The sequence below is a fragment of the Diorhabda sublineata genome, chromosome 8, assembly GCF_026230105.1.
Source record: "Diorhabda sublineata isolate icDioSubl1.1 chromosome 8, icDioSubl1.1, whole genome shotgun sequence".
Taxonomy (NCBI): Eukaryota; Metazoa; Arthropoda; class Insecta; order Coleoptera; family Chrysomelidae; genus Diorhabda; species Diorhabda sublineata.
Window position 1 is genome coordinate 29,152,105 of NC_079481.1, and position 16,937 is coordinate 29,169,041.

Consider the following 16,937-nt stretch of genomic DNA (forward strand, 5'->3'; position numbering starts at 1 on the left):
GCTACAGTTTGATATCTAATCTATAATTTAATTTTTTTTGGTAGTCTACTATTTAGAGGAATGCCAATATTTGAGTATAAGCTTAACAATCTCATGTCATGATAGTCGACCATAGAAAATTAAAACACAACGTTTAAATAAAGGAAAATCATGTATTCCGATAACAGCTGTTTCATTTCCTTCTCTGTCTTGTTTGTGTTTTTGGGATCTTCCGTTTCTGTCTCGGAGAAGGCATGCTAAAGCGCTGTTGCCAACATGTGCTGTAGCAACAAAACGCTTTAAAGTTTAAAAACCAACATTTCTAATAATTATTTTAGGTATTTAGAGAGTGAATTAAAAATTAATTTATATTTAATCTATAGTTATTTGGTGTGAACTTTCATTTAATACAAAAACCCAAATTGAGGAGAATTCCCCAATGTCCTACAATGCTGCACACACTCAAACTCCCCAACGGAGAATATACCGAAGACACCAAATAATTTGGACACGGAAACTGGAAACCAGAAAGTGATAAGGCAGAGAATGGTAGAAAGTTATGAACCTTTATACAATAAATAAACAAACCACTTTTGACGTATAATATTTTAGGTTAAGTTTCCGTTAAACTCCTGAATTGACGATTGTAACTTATTTGGCAAATAACTCTATTTACTCGGAGGTTTTCTTTATTAGAAGGTTAGATATCGCGAATTTATGGTTAGATATCGCGATAATTTTATTTTTACACGAAAGCCTGTACCTTAATCTACTTTTCTACGCAATTTCCGTGAATATTGAGGCACTTGTCACAACGTGGCAACAGTTTTTGAATACCCTCTTCATAAAATTCTGCAGCCTGACTTGTTAACCACTGTATCCCAACTGTTTTGACTTCGTTATCGTCTTGAAGACGCGCCGACCGCCCAGGTGTTTCTTCAAGTGCAGGATCAAGTGGTAGTCGCCGGGCGCCAGATCAGGGCTGTAGGGAGGATGATCTAGAGTTTCCCATTGAAAAGTTTTGATGAGGTCTTTGGTCGGATTAGCCACATACAGCAAAGCGATATCCTTAATCAACTTGCCACGTCTTTTGTTCTGGATTGCACGACGCAGATTGTTCAATGTCTCACAATTCCACTGGCAATCCTCCTTTTCTGTACCAAAAAACCGTGCACATGATTTTCCGGGCGGAAATTGTTTGCTAAAACTTCATTTTTTTTGGTTGATGACGAATGTCGCCATTCCATGGATTGTTGTATCGATTCTGGTGTGACGTAGACCACCAAGGAAAGTCAATGCACTGCCTAAACGTTGGAATCCGACGTGAACACAATTTCCGGTATTTCAAGTTCTCGGTCACGATGCGATACAAAACATTACGAGAATATTGAGGAAAGTAGTCGCACAATGATGAAATTGTAAAGCGTCTGTTTTCTGCACCAAATCTTCATTAACGACCGAAGGACGTTGACTCCGTTCTTCATCATGCGCGTTTGTGCGGCCATCTTTAAACGCTCTCACCCATTTCCTTACCATTCCATCACTCATAATGTTTTGTCCGTAAACTTGACAGATCTCGCGATGAGTATCGATCGGTTTTACGCCTTTTAGCACTAAGAAATCGTACTTCACATTCGGCGGGACTCACAATTGTCGGAGGCATCTTAAACACTCAGTAAACAACGTACACAATGAAGAATCAGACTGTAATGGCGTCAGTGCGTAGACAAGAGATGTAGGTAACCAGCGCGCATGTGCGGAACGTCGACCTTGGAATTGCGGCGGCGGCGGAATCGCAAAACGGTACTTAGGTAAAAAATATGCCTCGTAGTTGGTAGGGACTTTATTAGGAAGCGAAGAAACCCTGCCTTAGATTTGTTATTTTTTTCTATTTATTCATAAGCGGAATAACTTAATGGAAAACTGGAAAAAATGTATATAACTCAATTTTCTATAATCTGTACCAGGCGGGTAACTAAACACGTCGAAAATTCTAAATCCCCCACTATTTGAAACGAATAAAAAAAATAAATTTTTCAAATACTTGGCCTAGCCTATAGATGGCGGTAGTTGCTTTAGCGAAAGTTTCCAGTGAATTTGTAAACATGAAAAAATGCAATACCGTTAATTTGAAAGTCCTCAGACCAACCAATATAAAAGCTAAACTAGATTTTACTCTACTGATGAGACTGCTTTTTCTTTATCAAAAATATTGAGTAACAAAGTTTCAACGAGACCGTACGATCTGCGAGGACCAGCAACGCAGTGGTCGACCAAATGAGGTGACGATTCCAGAAATGTTGGAGAAAATCCACAAAGTGGTACTGGATGATCTTCGACTGAAAGTGCGCGAGCTGCCAGACATAGTAGACATTTCAAAAAGTGCTGTACATCGCATACCAACTGAAAATTTGGACATGAGAAAGATGTGGTACATCACTTCACACCCGAACAATCAAAACTATGGACTGAACAGGGAGAACCGGCTCTAAATTTGGCAGAGATCGTTCCATCTGCAAGCAAGGTCATGGTGTCGGATTTTTAGGATGCTTCTTCGTTATCAAAAATATTGAGTAACAAAGTTTCAACGAGACCGTACGACCTGCGAGGACCAGCAACGCAGTGGTCGACCAAATGAGGTGACGATTCCAGAAATGTTGGAGAAAATCCACAAAGTGGTACTGGATGATCTTCGACTGAAAGTGCGTGAGCTACCAGACATAGTAGACATTTCAAAAAGTGTTGTACATCGCATACCAACTGAAAATTTGGACATGAGAAAGATGTGGTACATCACTTCACACCCGAACAATCAAAACTATGGACTGAATAGGGAGAACCGGCTCTAAATTTGGCAGAGATCGTTCCATCTGCAAGCAAGGTCATGGCGTCGGATTTTTAGGATGCTTCTTCGTTATCAAAAATATTGAGTAACAAAGTTTCAACGAGACCGTACGACCTGCGAGGACCAGCAACGCAGTGGTCGACCAAATGAGGTGACGATTCCAGAAATGTTGGAGAAAATCCACAAAGTGGTACTCGATGATCGTCAATTGAAAGTGCGCGAGCTTGCAGACATAGCAGACACTTCAAAAAGTGCGGTACTTCACACTTGAAACAACAAAATAATCAAAATAATGCACTGAACAGGGAGAACCGGCTCTAAAGTTGGTAAAAATCGTTCCATCTGCAAGCAAGGTCATGGCGTCGAATTTTTAGGATATGCGTGAGATAATTTTTTTATCAACTATCTTTAAAAAGTGAAATCAAACAAAAACGGACGCATTTGGTAAAGAAGAAAGTGTTGTTTCATCAAGACTTGGTGATCAAAGATTCCCCAACAATGAAGAGGTGATGTCGTCAGCTATTTTGAGGACATTGACGTAGAACCAAAAAGAGGTTACGTTTCCTTTGTTGTACCGGATACTTCTGGGACCATTCTCGTTAATCTTAATAAATTCTGAGAACTTTTATTTCTATTTCAAGTGTCGAAATTACTTACTTGAAGTGGTATTGTCACACATCCGAGGAAATCGTCTTGCGAACTCTGCCTAGCCGATTGACAAACTTGCTTAAAGAATCTCCCCAATCCCCTAACTCCTCTAACTTCGTTCAATTTACTAACAGCCTCGAGTACGGAGCTTTCGTCATCGTGGTCCCATATATCCAGATGTAGAGAATCGCTGCTGATATCGTCAATGTCACTGAAACAACAAACATCAAAAAGCGAAATCAAATTCGGAAATTGCTACTCGTTTTTTAGAACAAAATTTAAACTAGACATTACCGTTCCTCTGATGTTGATTGCCGAAACGTTCGCTATCATCATGGAAAACAACCATTAGCCAACCATCAATATTTTAAAATCATATCATATCCAGCAGTAGAAGTCAATCCAAATGCGGAAGTATCAAATCTTTTATCCTTTCTTATTACCTTTCCAAGATAGATAAGCTTGCGACTGAGAACCTCGCCAGTCCATTGCTGTGTACCAGTTAGCACCCGTTAGATTTCTATCGGTTCCAACCAAGGATTCAACTAGAGGAACTACTGTTTCTGTTTCTGCCAAAATCTTAATTTTCCTTCCATATTTCAACGGTTTATTGAGCACGTACAACACACCTAACACACTTTATTTGTCTCTTGGATAAAAACTGATCAGAATCAGATCAACTGATTCAGAATGATCTTCCAATTATTGAGTCTGTGATGAGAAGCTTCCAAGACTCTAGATACGATAAAAGGGAGTTCTGATGAGCAGCTGACGGAAGTTGTCTCCATTTAGATGTATCCTTTCAATACCACCATATTTTTCTTCTTCTTTCTCATAATTTTCAATGTCCGATGATGGCGAGCTGTTCATCTACAGCAACGCCGCTCATCCTTTCGAAGAGTCGGGCCAAACGGTGGATTCACTCGTTAACGACACTTGTGTTGCTTAGTTAAGGATGCGCGGTATTTATTTTTTACATAATTAAGATCTGAATGAACCTTTGTCTGTAATATATAAAAACTCTAACGTCAGATCAGTTATTGCTCCACTCCTGGGAGCTGTAAGACCTTGAAGTTGGTGGAATGGCTCAGTAACTTCCTCTCTTCTCGTGCCGTCTTGACGGACTGGTGGAGAGGAGTGAAGCTAAGAAACAGCTCAAAAATCCAAAGGATTAAGTGTTGTACGCTGATGCAATGACAATTTGTTGTCCTCCCGGCGTACGACACTTCCGAGGATCGAGGAGGGTGGTTTAGTGGGTGAGAGTCCCACACAAACTCGCAGCATTCGCACCCGCCCGTTGTGAGGAAGGCATTAGCTTCCACCCCACCTCTGGGCAATAAAAAAACAGTTATTGCTGGAAATTCTCCTTTTGGTACCAATTTCCAAGAATCTTCTGAAGAATTTCGTTAGCAAAAAGGTTTTTCAACGTATCATGATTTTGCAATTCAACAAGTTCTAATTGAATATTGGCAGGATAAGTAACAAAATATTGAGGTAATTCGTAATGTCAACAACAAGAAATGCGAGATCGCTCAACCAGGATGTATTCTTCAGTAAATCAACTTCGAATGGTAAAGCCCCTTTCTGCTCTAAAAATTGCGACACCTATTGTCGCAATTTGAAGAAATATTTCGACATGCTGCCCCTTGAAAGCCATTGACAGTTGTAACTCTCCATATTCTCCGATTTCTTCTTCAAATAATAGCCCGAATTGACGTCTGTTAAGAGCTTTTGCTGGATCCATAATGTGCGCCGCGGGATTTATGAATTTGGTGCGTATTTTTAAATCACACTTGCGCGGGCCACTTAAAATTCCTTCAGTGTGGCCCGCGGGCCATGATTGATTATTGAAGCAGCTCAAAACGTAGCCTAAAATCTATTTTTTCCATTCCTCCGCCTCCAAAACATGTGATTCGATCGCACGTGGAGAAGAACGTTAACCTGGCAATGTATTTTTGATCTGCGGTATTAAGGAGAAATCATTGGGTGCCAAACAAGGACTCTAAGGCGGATAACCCATCAATTCGATATTTTGACTGTTCAAAAACGTTTTTGTTGGAACTAATGTGTGAGAGCTCGCATTGTCGTGGTGAAGAATGATTCTTCGATTTGTGTAACTGATTATCTCTAACACTCCTGGCTAAGAAATGCTGGTGTACCATTCGGAATTGCTCTATAATCCAGTCAAAATAGACAAAAATAAGTCGTAACCAAAATTCGCTTAGAGCTGAAAATTGATAGAGACGTTAAATACATCATCATAAATGGAATGTCAAAAGTCCCCTTCGATCCTAATTCTGCAAAAAATTTTATTCAAGGTCAAAAGTACAAGATCAAAGTTTTTTCCATTTTTCTCGAAAACCGCGAGTGTTATCGTGAAATTGGGTCAGACCAAAGTTGTAGATCATAAAATTATCTACAAAAATGGTCCAGTCACTTTTTTCCTACGACTCACCATTCGTGAGATAATCTGACTATCAAAAACTCAATACGATGTCTTAACGTTGTGCTAATGTACCAGAATAAACCAGCGCTGCTTTTTCTTTCTCTGTATCGAAATTATTCAATACTTTTCACAGTTTTTTAAGTAAAAATATATGCAGCATATTATAAATTCGTTATCTGTTATAATTTTTAAAAAAACTTATAGTAAATAACAGTTATTTTATAACAAGTATGGGCTTAAGTGGAAATCCCATCTCTATACACGTTTATTTCGTTATATGAATCCCTAGGGGCTTACTTATATTACATCTTGAGCATTATATTTATATTTGAAAGGAAAAATCTTCTTATGCTTAGTTTGTGTATTCAAAAGATAAAAAAGTTCTCGTCAAAAACATTTCCATAGATTTTAATTTATTATACCTACAGCTAAGCATTTATTATTATTACTTCCATTAAAATGGTTTATAAAAAAACCTTGTTTATGATCAATAAAGTGAAAGTTCACAGGATACTTTATTAAATTGGAAGGTAGATTTTTCCACTAAATGAATTTTGTTATATCTTAAAGGCCATAAATCAGTATACTAATAACATTTTGGTGTCTTAATTTTCTTCTTTTTCGATATTAACCCCAATCAGAAATGTATATACGAGGGTAGTTTGTTTCTTTCAACTTCCGATCGTTCCGTGCAGACGCTACGCGGGCAGAAAGCGACTGCGACTACACACTCCGCCATTGTTGACATTCAGGCGTCAGTCGGCGTTGTGCTACAGCCACGTAAACATGTCCGCCATTATTGATGGTCCCGTCTAGTGCGAATTGCGAAGTTTGATTGGTTTTCTACAGGCTGAAGCTCAACCTAACCAATGAGATGCGTTTGAGGAAACCTTCATGAGTTAATGGTGTCGAAAGTTTAAAGATGACGAAGGAGGCCAAGGACACAAGTCGTTTCAGATGACGTATTGACAGAATGGTTAAAGAAAACAGCAGATTCACCATGCTTTGTCTTAGGAATTTGCAGAAGTTTCAAGATCTGTTTTGTAATCTACATGAATTCATTGGTAGCGATTTTCTTTGAAGCGTGTATTGAAAAGTTTATTGTTTTCTATGAACTTGTCTTTTATTTATAGCCTATCGGAGCGGGTAGAAGGTTTTTGGTTTTTCCCAAAGTCAGGTATATCGAGAATTGTATGCTATTTGGATACTAAGAAGATTACTTGGAATTTTTTACGTCAGGAGAAATGTCTACCTTTAATAAGTATTGTTAAATTTCGTATCATCGTCGCAGTTTGTAAATATCGACGCCACGACGATTTTGACGCTTCTCATGTCCTTTTTTTGTAGTTTCCTTCCACAAGTGCGTTATACATTACAGCTATGAATAGAATGAGAGTGTGGAAATCAACCGCTTTCACCGCAGGTCAAATCGACGACAATATAAATAACAATGTAATTAAACAATCACAATATAATTTGCCCGCGTAAATCTTCGAGCATTTCCAGATAATTTCGGCCCGTCACGCGATCCTGAATAAAATATGGCCCCAGAAGACCGATTGGCGGATTTTTCGAGACTTGTGGCGACCTCTGTACCGTTCAAAAGTTTTTGCCCATGTCACTTTATTTGAATATTTGATTAAGCGATGTAACTCCCTTCTATTTTTGTTATTTCGATGCTTTCTACAATTTACAAATTACAACAACTAATCGGGATGAGGTCCGGCGACTGTGATGTCCAAATCATTACTTCCAATACATTCTTTACGAAAAAGATTCTGGATGGATGCCAGAAGACAGATGGGCAAAGTGGGCTAAAACTCAGAGACCGAACACACGCAGACCTGTAGGCAGACCACCAAAGAGATGGTACAAGAGCTGGAGTTCAGCTTGTCAGGAAGATTCAGGAAGAGGGCCAAACGTACAGGATTGAACAGGACCTGGTCCTGTTGAAAGAGGAAGAGGAAGAAGACATTCTTTATTCCAAATTCTTTCAAATACTCTTTGTACAACTTCGAAGAACGCTTGGGATCGTTACTGCAAACTCAAAGGCAGTATCTGAACGCGTGAATCGTCGATCACGTTCTCTGATCAATACCGTGACCACCCTGGACGTTTTCCATCGCCAAAGCTCCTGGTGGATGCAGATTTTGTTACATTATAGTCCACAGTCCGTGTTTCATTTGTGTAAGATAAAAGATTGTTAAAAGTTTAGTATCCGTAGAGGTAGACAAAACTTTTGACCGCTAGTATCTTCCTTCAAAAGAATGTAAAATGTGGAAATACTTTTACATACATGTTGTATAAACCACTCGAAGTGAGAGGCCATTTGGTTCCGATATAGGCAAACCACCAAAGAGATGGTACGAGAGCTGGAGTTCAGCTTGTCAGGAAGATTCAGGAAGAGGGCCAAACGTACAGGATTGAACAGGACCTGGTCCTGTTGAAAGAGGAAGAGGAAGAAGACATTCTTTATTCCAAATTATTCCAAATACTCTTTGTACAACTTCGAAGAACGCTTGGGATCGTTGCTGCAAACTCAAAGGCAGTATCTGAACGCGTGAATCGTCGATCACGTTCTCTGATCAATACCGTGACCACCCTGGACGTTTTCCATCGCCAAAGCTCCTGGTGGATGCAGATTTTGTTACATTAGGTAGACAAAACTTTTGACCGCTAATGTCTTCCTTCAAAAGAATGTAAAATGTGGAAATACTTTTACATAAATGTTGTATAAACCACTCGAAGTGAGAGGCCATTTGGTTCCGATATAAACACTCTACATCCTATTCACCTACGGGAATTGAATGAGCTTTCAAATTCCGGCGATCAATTAACACGTCGGATTAGCGTAGTAGATAATCTTGACGAGTTTACCACCGTCTGGTAGATAATCTGTGATGTAGTATTCTCAATATCGATCTTGAATTGAAGAGACTCTTTCTGTTCCCTATTCCGCTTTGTTCGATGTACGGGAGAGATTTTAGAAAGCTTCCGGAGAACAAAGAAGATTGCTACAAGATCACTAAGCTCGGTCAAGTATAGGATTTCCTCGACAACAACCTCTTCATCTTTGAATATGATGATTATACTTTAAATCGAATTGAATGTACGTATTTACGTTTTTAGCATTTGGTTTAAAACCGAGCGCAATTGAGAGATTTTAGTCATATAAAGTTTTGTATTATAAAGTTTAACAATCATCGTTAATAGTCCGAGGAAGAGAGGTTAAAAAATATCAACAATATTATGGTCTGGGTCTTGGCACAATTCATTATTTTTGTGTCACCGAACATGAATTTGAAGTTTACGGTCAAAAATTTGGCGTGGAACTTTGTTTTTTGAGTATTTTTCGTCCAAATTCTGACGATTTTTCTAGTTTTTGTCTAATATATTCCGTATACTAACCGTTTAGTCGATAGAGCGCTTTAAAAAAACATTCCGGATTATTAGTATACCTTAGATTAATAATGCATGTAGGAAAAGTAATTAGAAAACAAATACAAAGGAAGAAAATCTAATTATCACTACAGTAGTGATGTGGGGTTCATTTGGCACAAGAATTTTAGCTAAAAAACCACTCCAAGATGGAAAAAAATTACAGGGTTCGTTCGGAATTTCTTGCTCTTTCAGGCAATTACTTTTGACAATCAGTTTCAACTGATTATTATCAGTAGGTGTCTTTATGAGGCCAATACAAATTCTAGAAAAAACTATACATTTTTCAAGTACTCTTTTTGGCTCTATAAACTCCTCCCAGCAAAGTTCGAGACCCTTTTGATAATAAGAAAACGCTCCCCATAAGATAGCCATTGATTGCAGACATTTTTTTGAATCTTGGAACAGAAAATACTCCGAGGGGGCTAAAACTAGCGAATAGGATGTATGAGACAGCAATTGAATCCTTAATTCATTAATTTTGATCGTTACTAAAACGAATGGATGAGCTGGTGCAATGTCTGGATGAAACAACACTTTCTTCTTTACCAAATGCGTCCGTTTTTCTTTGATTTTACTTTTTAAAGATAGTTAATGAAAATTATCTCACGCGCATCCTAAAAATCCGTCACCATGACCTTGCCTGCAGATGGAACAGACTTTGCCAAATTTAGAGTCTTCAAGTGTGAAGTACCGCACTTTTTGAAGTGCCTGCTATGTCTGCAAGCTCGCCATTTTGTGGATTTTCTCCAGCATTTCTGGAATCGTCACCTCATTTGGTCGACCACTGCGTTGCTGGTCCTCGCAGGTCGTACGGTCTCGTTGAAACTTTGTTACTCAATATTTTTGATAACGAAGAAGCATCCTAAAAATCCGACGCCATGACCTTGCTTGCAGATGGAACGATCTCTGCCAAATTTAGAGCCGGTTCTCCCTATTCAGTCCATAGTTTTGATTGTTCGGGTGTGAAGTGATGTACCACATCCTTCTCATGTTCAAATTTTCAGTTGGTATGCGATGTACAGCACTTTTTGAAATGTCTACTATGTCTGGTAGCTCGCGCACTTTCAGTCGAAGATCATCCAGTACCGTTTTGTGGATTTTCTTCAACAATTCTGGAGTCGTCACCTCATTTGGTCTACCACAGCGATGCTGGTCATTGCCTGTCTTACGGCCTCGTTTAAACTCTGTTACCCAATATTTTAATGTTGATAACGAAGGAATAGTCTCAGCCAGAGTAGAATCTAGTTCAGATTTTATACTGGTGGAGCTAACGATGATCAATTTTGTTCCATGTCTACGAATTCACTATTGATAGCTGCCAAACAAATACTAAACAACGCGGAGTCTTCAAACTTGAAACACATGATTTATTTTCTTACACAGTGGTAATATTCGAGCAACTACCGCCATCTCTAGGCCAGATACTTCTGGGACCATCCTAGTAGATCCGGTAGTTGATATTAAAGAACCAAGAATGCAGATTGTGAGGGCGTTCTCGATCCGGAAAGCGACAGCTGTCAAAATTTTTAAAAATTGTACTTTTCTGAGGTTGCTGGCCAAAGGAACAAGTTTTTTTTCTCTGATCTTATGCAGTTGGAGTCGTAGACAACTTCTACCGTCGTAACATGTTTCGAAACAAACAATATAAGACATTATATTGGCATGCTTTTGAGCTATCCTGAGGCTGTTGTATAAACTGTGAGGGAGACATCGACAATTTGATCTCACAGAGCTGATACAGTTCACATATACGTCAATGATCTGTTACACGTGTGTCGTTCACTCTGTTGTATATCTACGACAAGGAGAAGGGGGATTCCAACAAGAAAAAAGGAGGGAGTGGGGGTAGATCGTACCGCAGACATGTGGCTACATATCTGTCAATGTGTTTTTAATATAATTGCAATTATGTATCGCTGCGTTTCGTGTCCTCTTTTCAGGGATACCTCCACTCCCTTGGTTACGTCATTCTGTATTTTTGACGAAAAATTTTGGTCATAATGACGTACTTATGGTGTTGGAGGTTGTATGTGCCGGTGTTGCCACCATAATCAAAAGAACACAACGAAAAATGTTGGCAGTACTAAACATATACTTGTCATTGTCAACTGATCGGGAACGCCCCCGTAACCGTCCATCTTGTTTCTGTAATGCCAACTACCTGATTCAAAAATTACTAACCTAGTGAAAATAACCGCACGAAAGTGATTTTCAAACGAAATTGCCTGAAAATTACGTCAAGTAGTGCGATTTTTATAATTTTCTGAAAGAGAATTAAACAAAATCATAATTGAATGTTTACGAACTGAATTATAGTAAAAATTACTTACAATCGAAACTTCTCATTCCATTTAGGATTCAAAGTATGTGGTTTCACGGACGTGGCCCTTATAAACTTAGCGGGCAGTGCACCCCCGATGCTATCTCTATGTTCCCTCACCCTTCCGTCTTTCCGTTTGAAACTCAGCTTGAAACTGTGATGTTTTCTCAGCTTCTCGCTACCGACAGGACCATGATTCGCCGATAATGGACCATCGGCTGTCATGCCGCCACAAACATCGGAAAGTGTCCGGTTGGGGGTTAATGGTTGTGGAGAAGACGGCGCCGCCATCGGTTGGATGCCCAGCATGCAATAAGGATCGCTGAATCCTGAAACAAATAACAGAAATCTATCACGGAACTCGACAATAATTATATAGTTCCACAAATAATTAGACCAAAAAGGTCTAGAGATACGCGTGGACTATTTTCAGAATACCCAAATCCCTTTTGACCGCACGGTAAAGGCCCTGCACTAATTGCATCCGTCCGAGCATGTTCTCTCCCAACTTTAAATCCCAATATCTTCTAAATACATTTTCGGATTGGTGAAGGGTGACTCTCAATTCCCAAAAGATCCGAGCAATCGTTCTACTTGAGACTTTGGGAAGAGACGTTCGAGATCCGCGTAGAAGGGACCGCACTCTCGGTTGATCGGTCGAGTCGAGTACGGAGGTGAGTCTGTATCATCGAGGCACTCATAGAAAAATTTGGACGATCCTACCGTCTCAACTAACTTCATACCTGAAATACCTATACCTGACTGTATCCTCAGAAAACTCTTTCTTGGGTACTGCCAATACATGGGCTGATTAAGCCCCAGTAAAACCACCAATACTGACATAACCCCCATTCCAAGTCGTCTAAATGAACTTCAAGTTCGCTATGTGATTCGTACCATCGAATCTAACAACTCCGCTGCTAAAGGTATACCCTTTGAGGCTCTTTGCCTTAAAGCCTAAGAGGAAACTCCCCTATCCGCCCAATCAACATACGAAAACATCCCTACTTCAACTTCTTAATAATAATTCTTAATTAAAAATAATTTCCTTATAGCCATTACATGGAACCCTATCTGTCACACACAGTCTCAGTTGGACCCGACCGTCAATTACCCGATTAAATATTGAAGAAAAAAAAATCTAAAAACGAAAAAAAAACAAGAAACCATGGAAGGAAACAAAAAAAAACATAAAGAACTACAGAATATATCTCCATTTATGGAAAGAATCGTTTTTTAGACTTCAGCTTTCCTCTTTTTTTCTTCTTTCTTCAAACCCAGGCTGGTCGTTGGCTTTTTTTTTTAAAAAAAACCAAACAAAACAATCAGAAAATAATAAAAAGAACAACGAAAAACTACAAAATATATCCCCAAACCTAAAAACAAAAAAAAAACACGAAACAACGAAAGAAAACAAAAAAAACAGAAAAAACTACAGAATATGTCCCCAAACCTGGAAAGAATAATTTTTTAGACTGGAGCTTTCCTCTTTTTTCTTCTTTTTTCAAACCCAGGCTGGTCGTTGGCTTTTTTTTTTAAAAAAACCAAAGAAAACAATCAGAAAATAATAAAAAGAACAACGAAAAACTACAAAATATATCCCCAAACCTAAAAACAAAAAAAAACAAGAAACAATAAAAGAAAACAAAAAAAAACATAGAAAAAACCTGGATAGAAACGTTTGGACGACTGGAGCTTTCGTCTTTTTTATTCTTTCTTCAAACCCAAGCTGGTCGTTGGGTTTTTTTCTTAAAAACCAAACAAAAGAATAAAAAAAACATCGAAAAACTACAGAATATATCCCCAAACCTAAAAACAAGAAACAACGAAAGAAAAGAAAAAAAAACAGAAAAAACTACAGAATATATCCCCAAACCTGGAAAGAATCATTTTTTAGACTGGAGCTTTCCTCTTTTTTCTTCTTTTTTCAAACCCAGGCTGGTCGTTGGCTTTTTTTTTAAAAAAAACCAAACAAAACAATCAGAAAATAATAAAAAGAACAACGAAAAACTACAGAATATATCCCCAAACCTAAAAACAAAAAAAAAAACAAGAAACAATAAAAGAAAACAAAAAAAAACATAGAAAAAACCTGGATAGAAACGTTTGGACGACTGGAGCTTTCGTCTTTTTTATTCTTTCTTCAAACCCAAGCTGGTCGTTGGGTTTTTTTCTTAAAAACCAAACAAAAGAATAAACAAAACATCGAAAAACTACAGAATATATCCCCAAACCTAAAAACAAGAAACAACGAAAGAAAACAAAAAAAAACAGAAAAAACTACAGAATATGTCCCCAAACCTGGAAAGAATAATTTTTTAGACTGGAGCTTTCCTCTTTTTTCTTCTTTTTTCAAACCCAGGCTGGTCGTTGGCTTTTTTTTTTAAAAAAACCAAAGAAAACAATCAGAAAATAATAAAAAGAACAACGAAAAACTACAAAATATATCCCCAAACCTAAAAACAAAAAAAAACAAGAAACAATAAAAGAAAACAAAAAAAAACATAGAAAAAACCTGGATAGAAACGTTTGGACGACTGGAGCTTTCGTCTTTTTTATTCTTTCTTCAAACCCAAGCTGGTCGTTGGGTTTTTTTCTTAAAAACCAAACAAAAGAATAAAAAAAACATCGAAAAACTACAGAATATATCCCCAAACCTAAAAACAAGAAACAACGAAAGAAAAGAAAAAAAAACAGAAAAAACTACAGAATATATCCCCAAACCTGGAAAGAATCATTTTTTAGACTGGAGCTTTCCTCTTTTTTCTTCTTTTTTCAAACCCAGGCTGGTCGTTGGCTTTTTTTTTAAAAAAAACCAAACAAAACAATCAGAAAATAATAAAAAGAACAACGAAAAACTACAGAATATATCCCCAAACCTAAAAACAAAAAAAAAAACAAGAAACAATAAAAGAAAACAAAAAAAAACATAGAAAAAACCTGGATAGAAACGTTTGGACGACTGGAGCTTTCGTCTTTTTTATTCTTTCTTCAAACCCAAGCTGGTCGTTGGGTTTTTTTCTTAAAAACCAAACAAAAGAATAAACAAAACATCGAAAAACTACAGAATATATCCCCAAACCTAAAAACAAGAAACAACGAAAGAAAACAAAAAAAAACAGAAAAAACTACAGAATATATCCCCAAACCTGGAAAGAATCATTTTTTAGACTGGAGCTTTCCTCTTTTTTCTTCTTTTTTCAAACCCAGGCTGGTCGTTGGCTTTTTTTTTTTAAAAAACCAAACAAAACAATCAGAAAATAATAAAAAGAACAACGAAAAACTACAAAATATATCCCCAAACCTAAAAACAAAAAAAAAACAAGAAACAATAAAAGAAAACAAAAAAAAACATAGAAAAAACCTGGATAGAAACGTTTGGACGACTGGAGCTTTCGTCTTTTTTATTCTTTCTTCAAACCCAAGCTGGTCGTTGGGTTTTTTTCTTAAAAACCAAACAAAAGAATAAACAAAACATCGAAAAACTACAGAATATATCCCCAAACCTAAAAACAAGAAACAACGAAAGAAAACAAAAAAAAAACAGAAAAAACTACAGAATATATCCCCAAACCTGGAAAGAATCATTTTTTAGACTGGAGCTTTCCTCTTTTTTCTTCTTTTTTCAAACCCAGGCTGGTCGTTGGCTTTTTTTTTTTAAAAAACCAAACAAAACAATCAGAAAATAATAAAAAGAACAACGAAAAACTACAAAATATATCCCCAAACCTAAAAACAAAAAAAAAACAAGAAACAATAAAAGAAAACAAAAAAAAACATAGAAAAAACCTGGATAGAAACGTTTGGACGACTGGAGCTTTCGTCTTTTTTATTCTTTCTTCAAACCCAAGCTGGTCGTTGGGTTTTTTTCTTAAAAACCAAACAAAAGAATAAACAAAACATCGAAAAACTACAGAATATATCCCCAAACCTAAAAACAAGAAACAACGAAAGAAAACAAAAAAAAAACAGAAAAAACTACAGAATATATCCCCAAACCTGGAAAGAATCATTTTTTAGACTGGAGCTTTCCTCTTTTTTCTTCTTTTTTCAAACCCAGGCTGGTCGTTGGCTTTTTTTTTTTAAAAAACCAAACAAAACAATCAGAAAATAATAAAAAGAACAACGAAAAACTACAAAATATATCCCCAAACCTAAAAACAAAAAAAAAACAAGAAACAATAAAAGAAAACAAAAAAAAACATAGAAAAAACCTGGATAGAAACGTTTGGACGACTGGAGCTTTCGTCTTTTTTATTCTTTCTTCAAACCCAAGCTGGTCGTTGGGTTTTTTTCTTAAAAACCAAACAAAAGAATAAACAAAACATCGAAAAACTACAGAATATATCCCCAAACCTGGAAAGAATCATTTTTTAGACTGGAGCTTTCCTCTTTTTTCTTCTTTTTTCAAACCCAGGCTGGTCGTTGGCTTTTTTTTTTTAAAAAACCAAACAAAACAATCAGAAAATAATAAAAAGAACAACGAAAAACTACAAAATATATCCCCAAACCTAAAAACAAAAAAAAAACAAGAAACAATAAAAGAAAACAAAAAAAAACATAGAAAAAACCTGGATAGAAACGTTTGGACGACTGGAGCTTTCGTCTTTTTTATTCTTTCTTCAAACCCAAGCTGGTCGTTGGGTTTTTTTCTTAAAAACCAAACAAAAGAATAAAAAAAACATCGAAAAACTACAGAATATATCCCCAAACCTAAAAACAAAAAAAATAAGAAACAATGAAAGAAAACAAAAAAAACCTGGAAAAAAACGTTTTTTAGACTGGAGCTTTCGTCTTTTGTCTTCTTTCCTCAAACTCATGCTGGTCGTTGGGTTTTTTTTTTCTTAAAAACCAAATAAAACAATAAAAAAACCTCGAAAAACTACAGAATATATCCCCAAACCTAAAAACAAAAAAAAACACGAAACAATGAAAGAAAACATAGAAAAAACCTGGAAAAAAACGTTTTTTAGACTGGAGCTTTCGTCTTTTGTCTTCTTTCCTCAAACTCATGCTGGTCGTTGGGTTTTTTTTTCTTAAAAACCAAATAAAACAATAAAAAGACCTCGAAAAAACTACAGAATATATCCCCAAACCTAAAAACAAAAAAAAAACACGAAACAATGAAAGAAAACATAGAAAAAACCTGGAAAAAAAGAAAGAAACGTTTTTTAGACTGGAGCTTTCGTCTTTTGTCTTCTTTCTTCAAACTAATGCTGGTCGTTGGGTTTTTTTTCTTAAAAACCAAATTAAACAAT

At 36.9% G+C, this 16,937-nt stretch overlaps 1 protein-coding gene across 2 annotated transcripts in view; it reads right to left on the reverse strand.

The window, feature by feature from the left end:
• Nucleotides 1-16,937, reverse strand: part of LOC130447909 (BAI1-associated protein 3) — an 86,231-nt gene that overhangs the window by 42,266 nt on the left and 27,028 nt on the right. For both annotated transcript variants that reach the window (XM_056784965.1, XM_056784964.1), the window contains exons 5-6: nt 11,690-12,008; nt 3,482-3,683 (exon numbers count right to left, since the gene is read on the reverse strand). In XM_056784965.1, the coding sequence (XP_056640943.1) occupies nt 3,482-3,683; nt 11,690-12,008 (521 nt within the window). The remainder of the gene's footprint in view (nt 1-3,481; nt 3,684-11,689; nt 12,009-16,937) is intronic.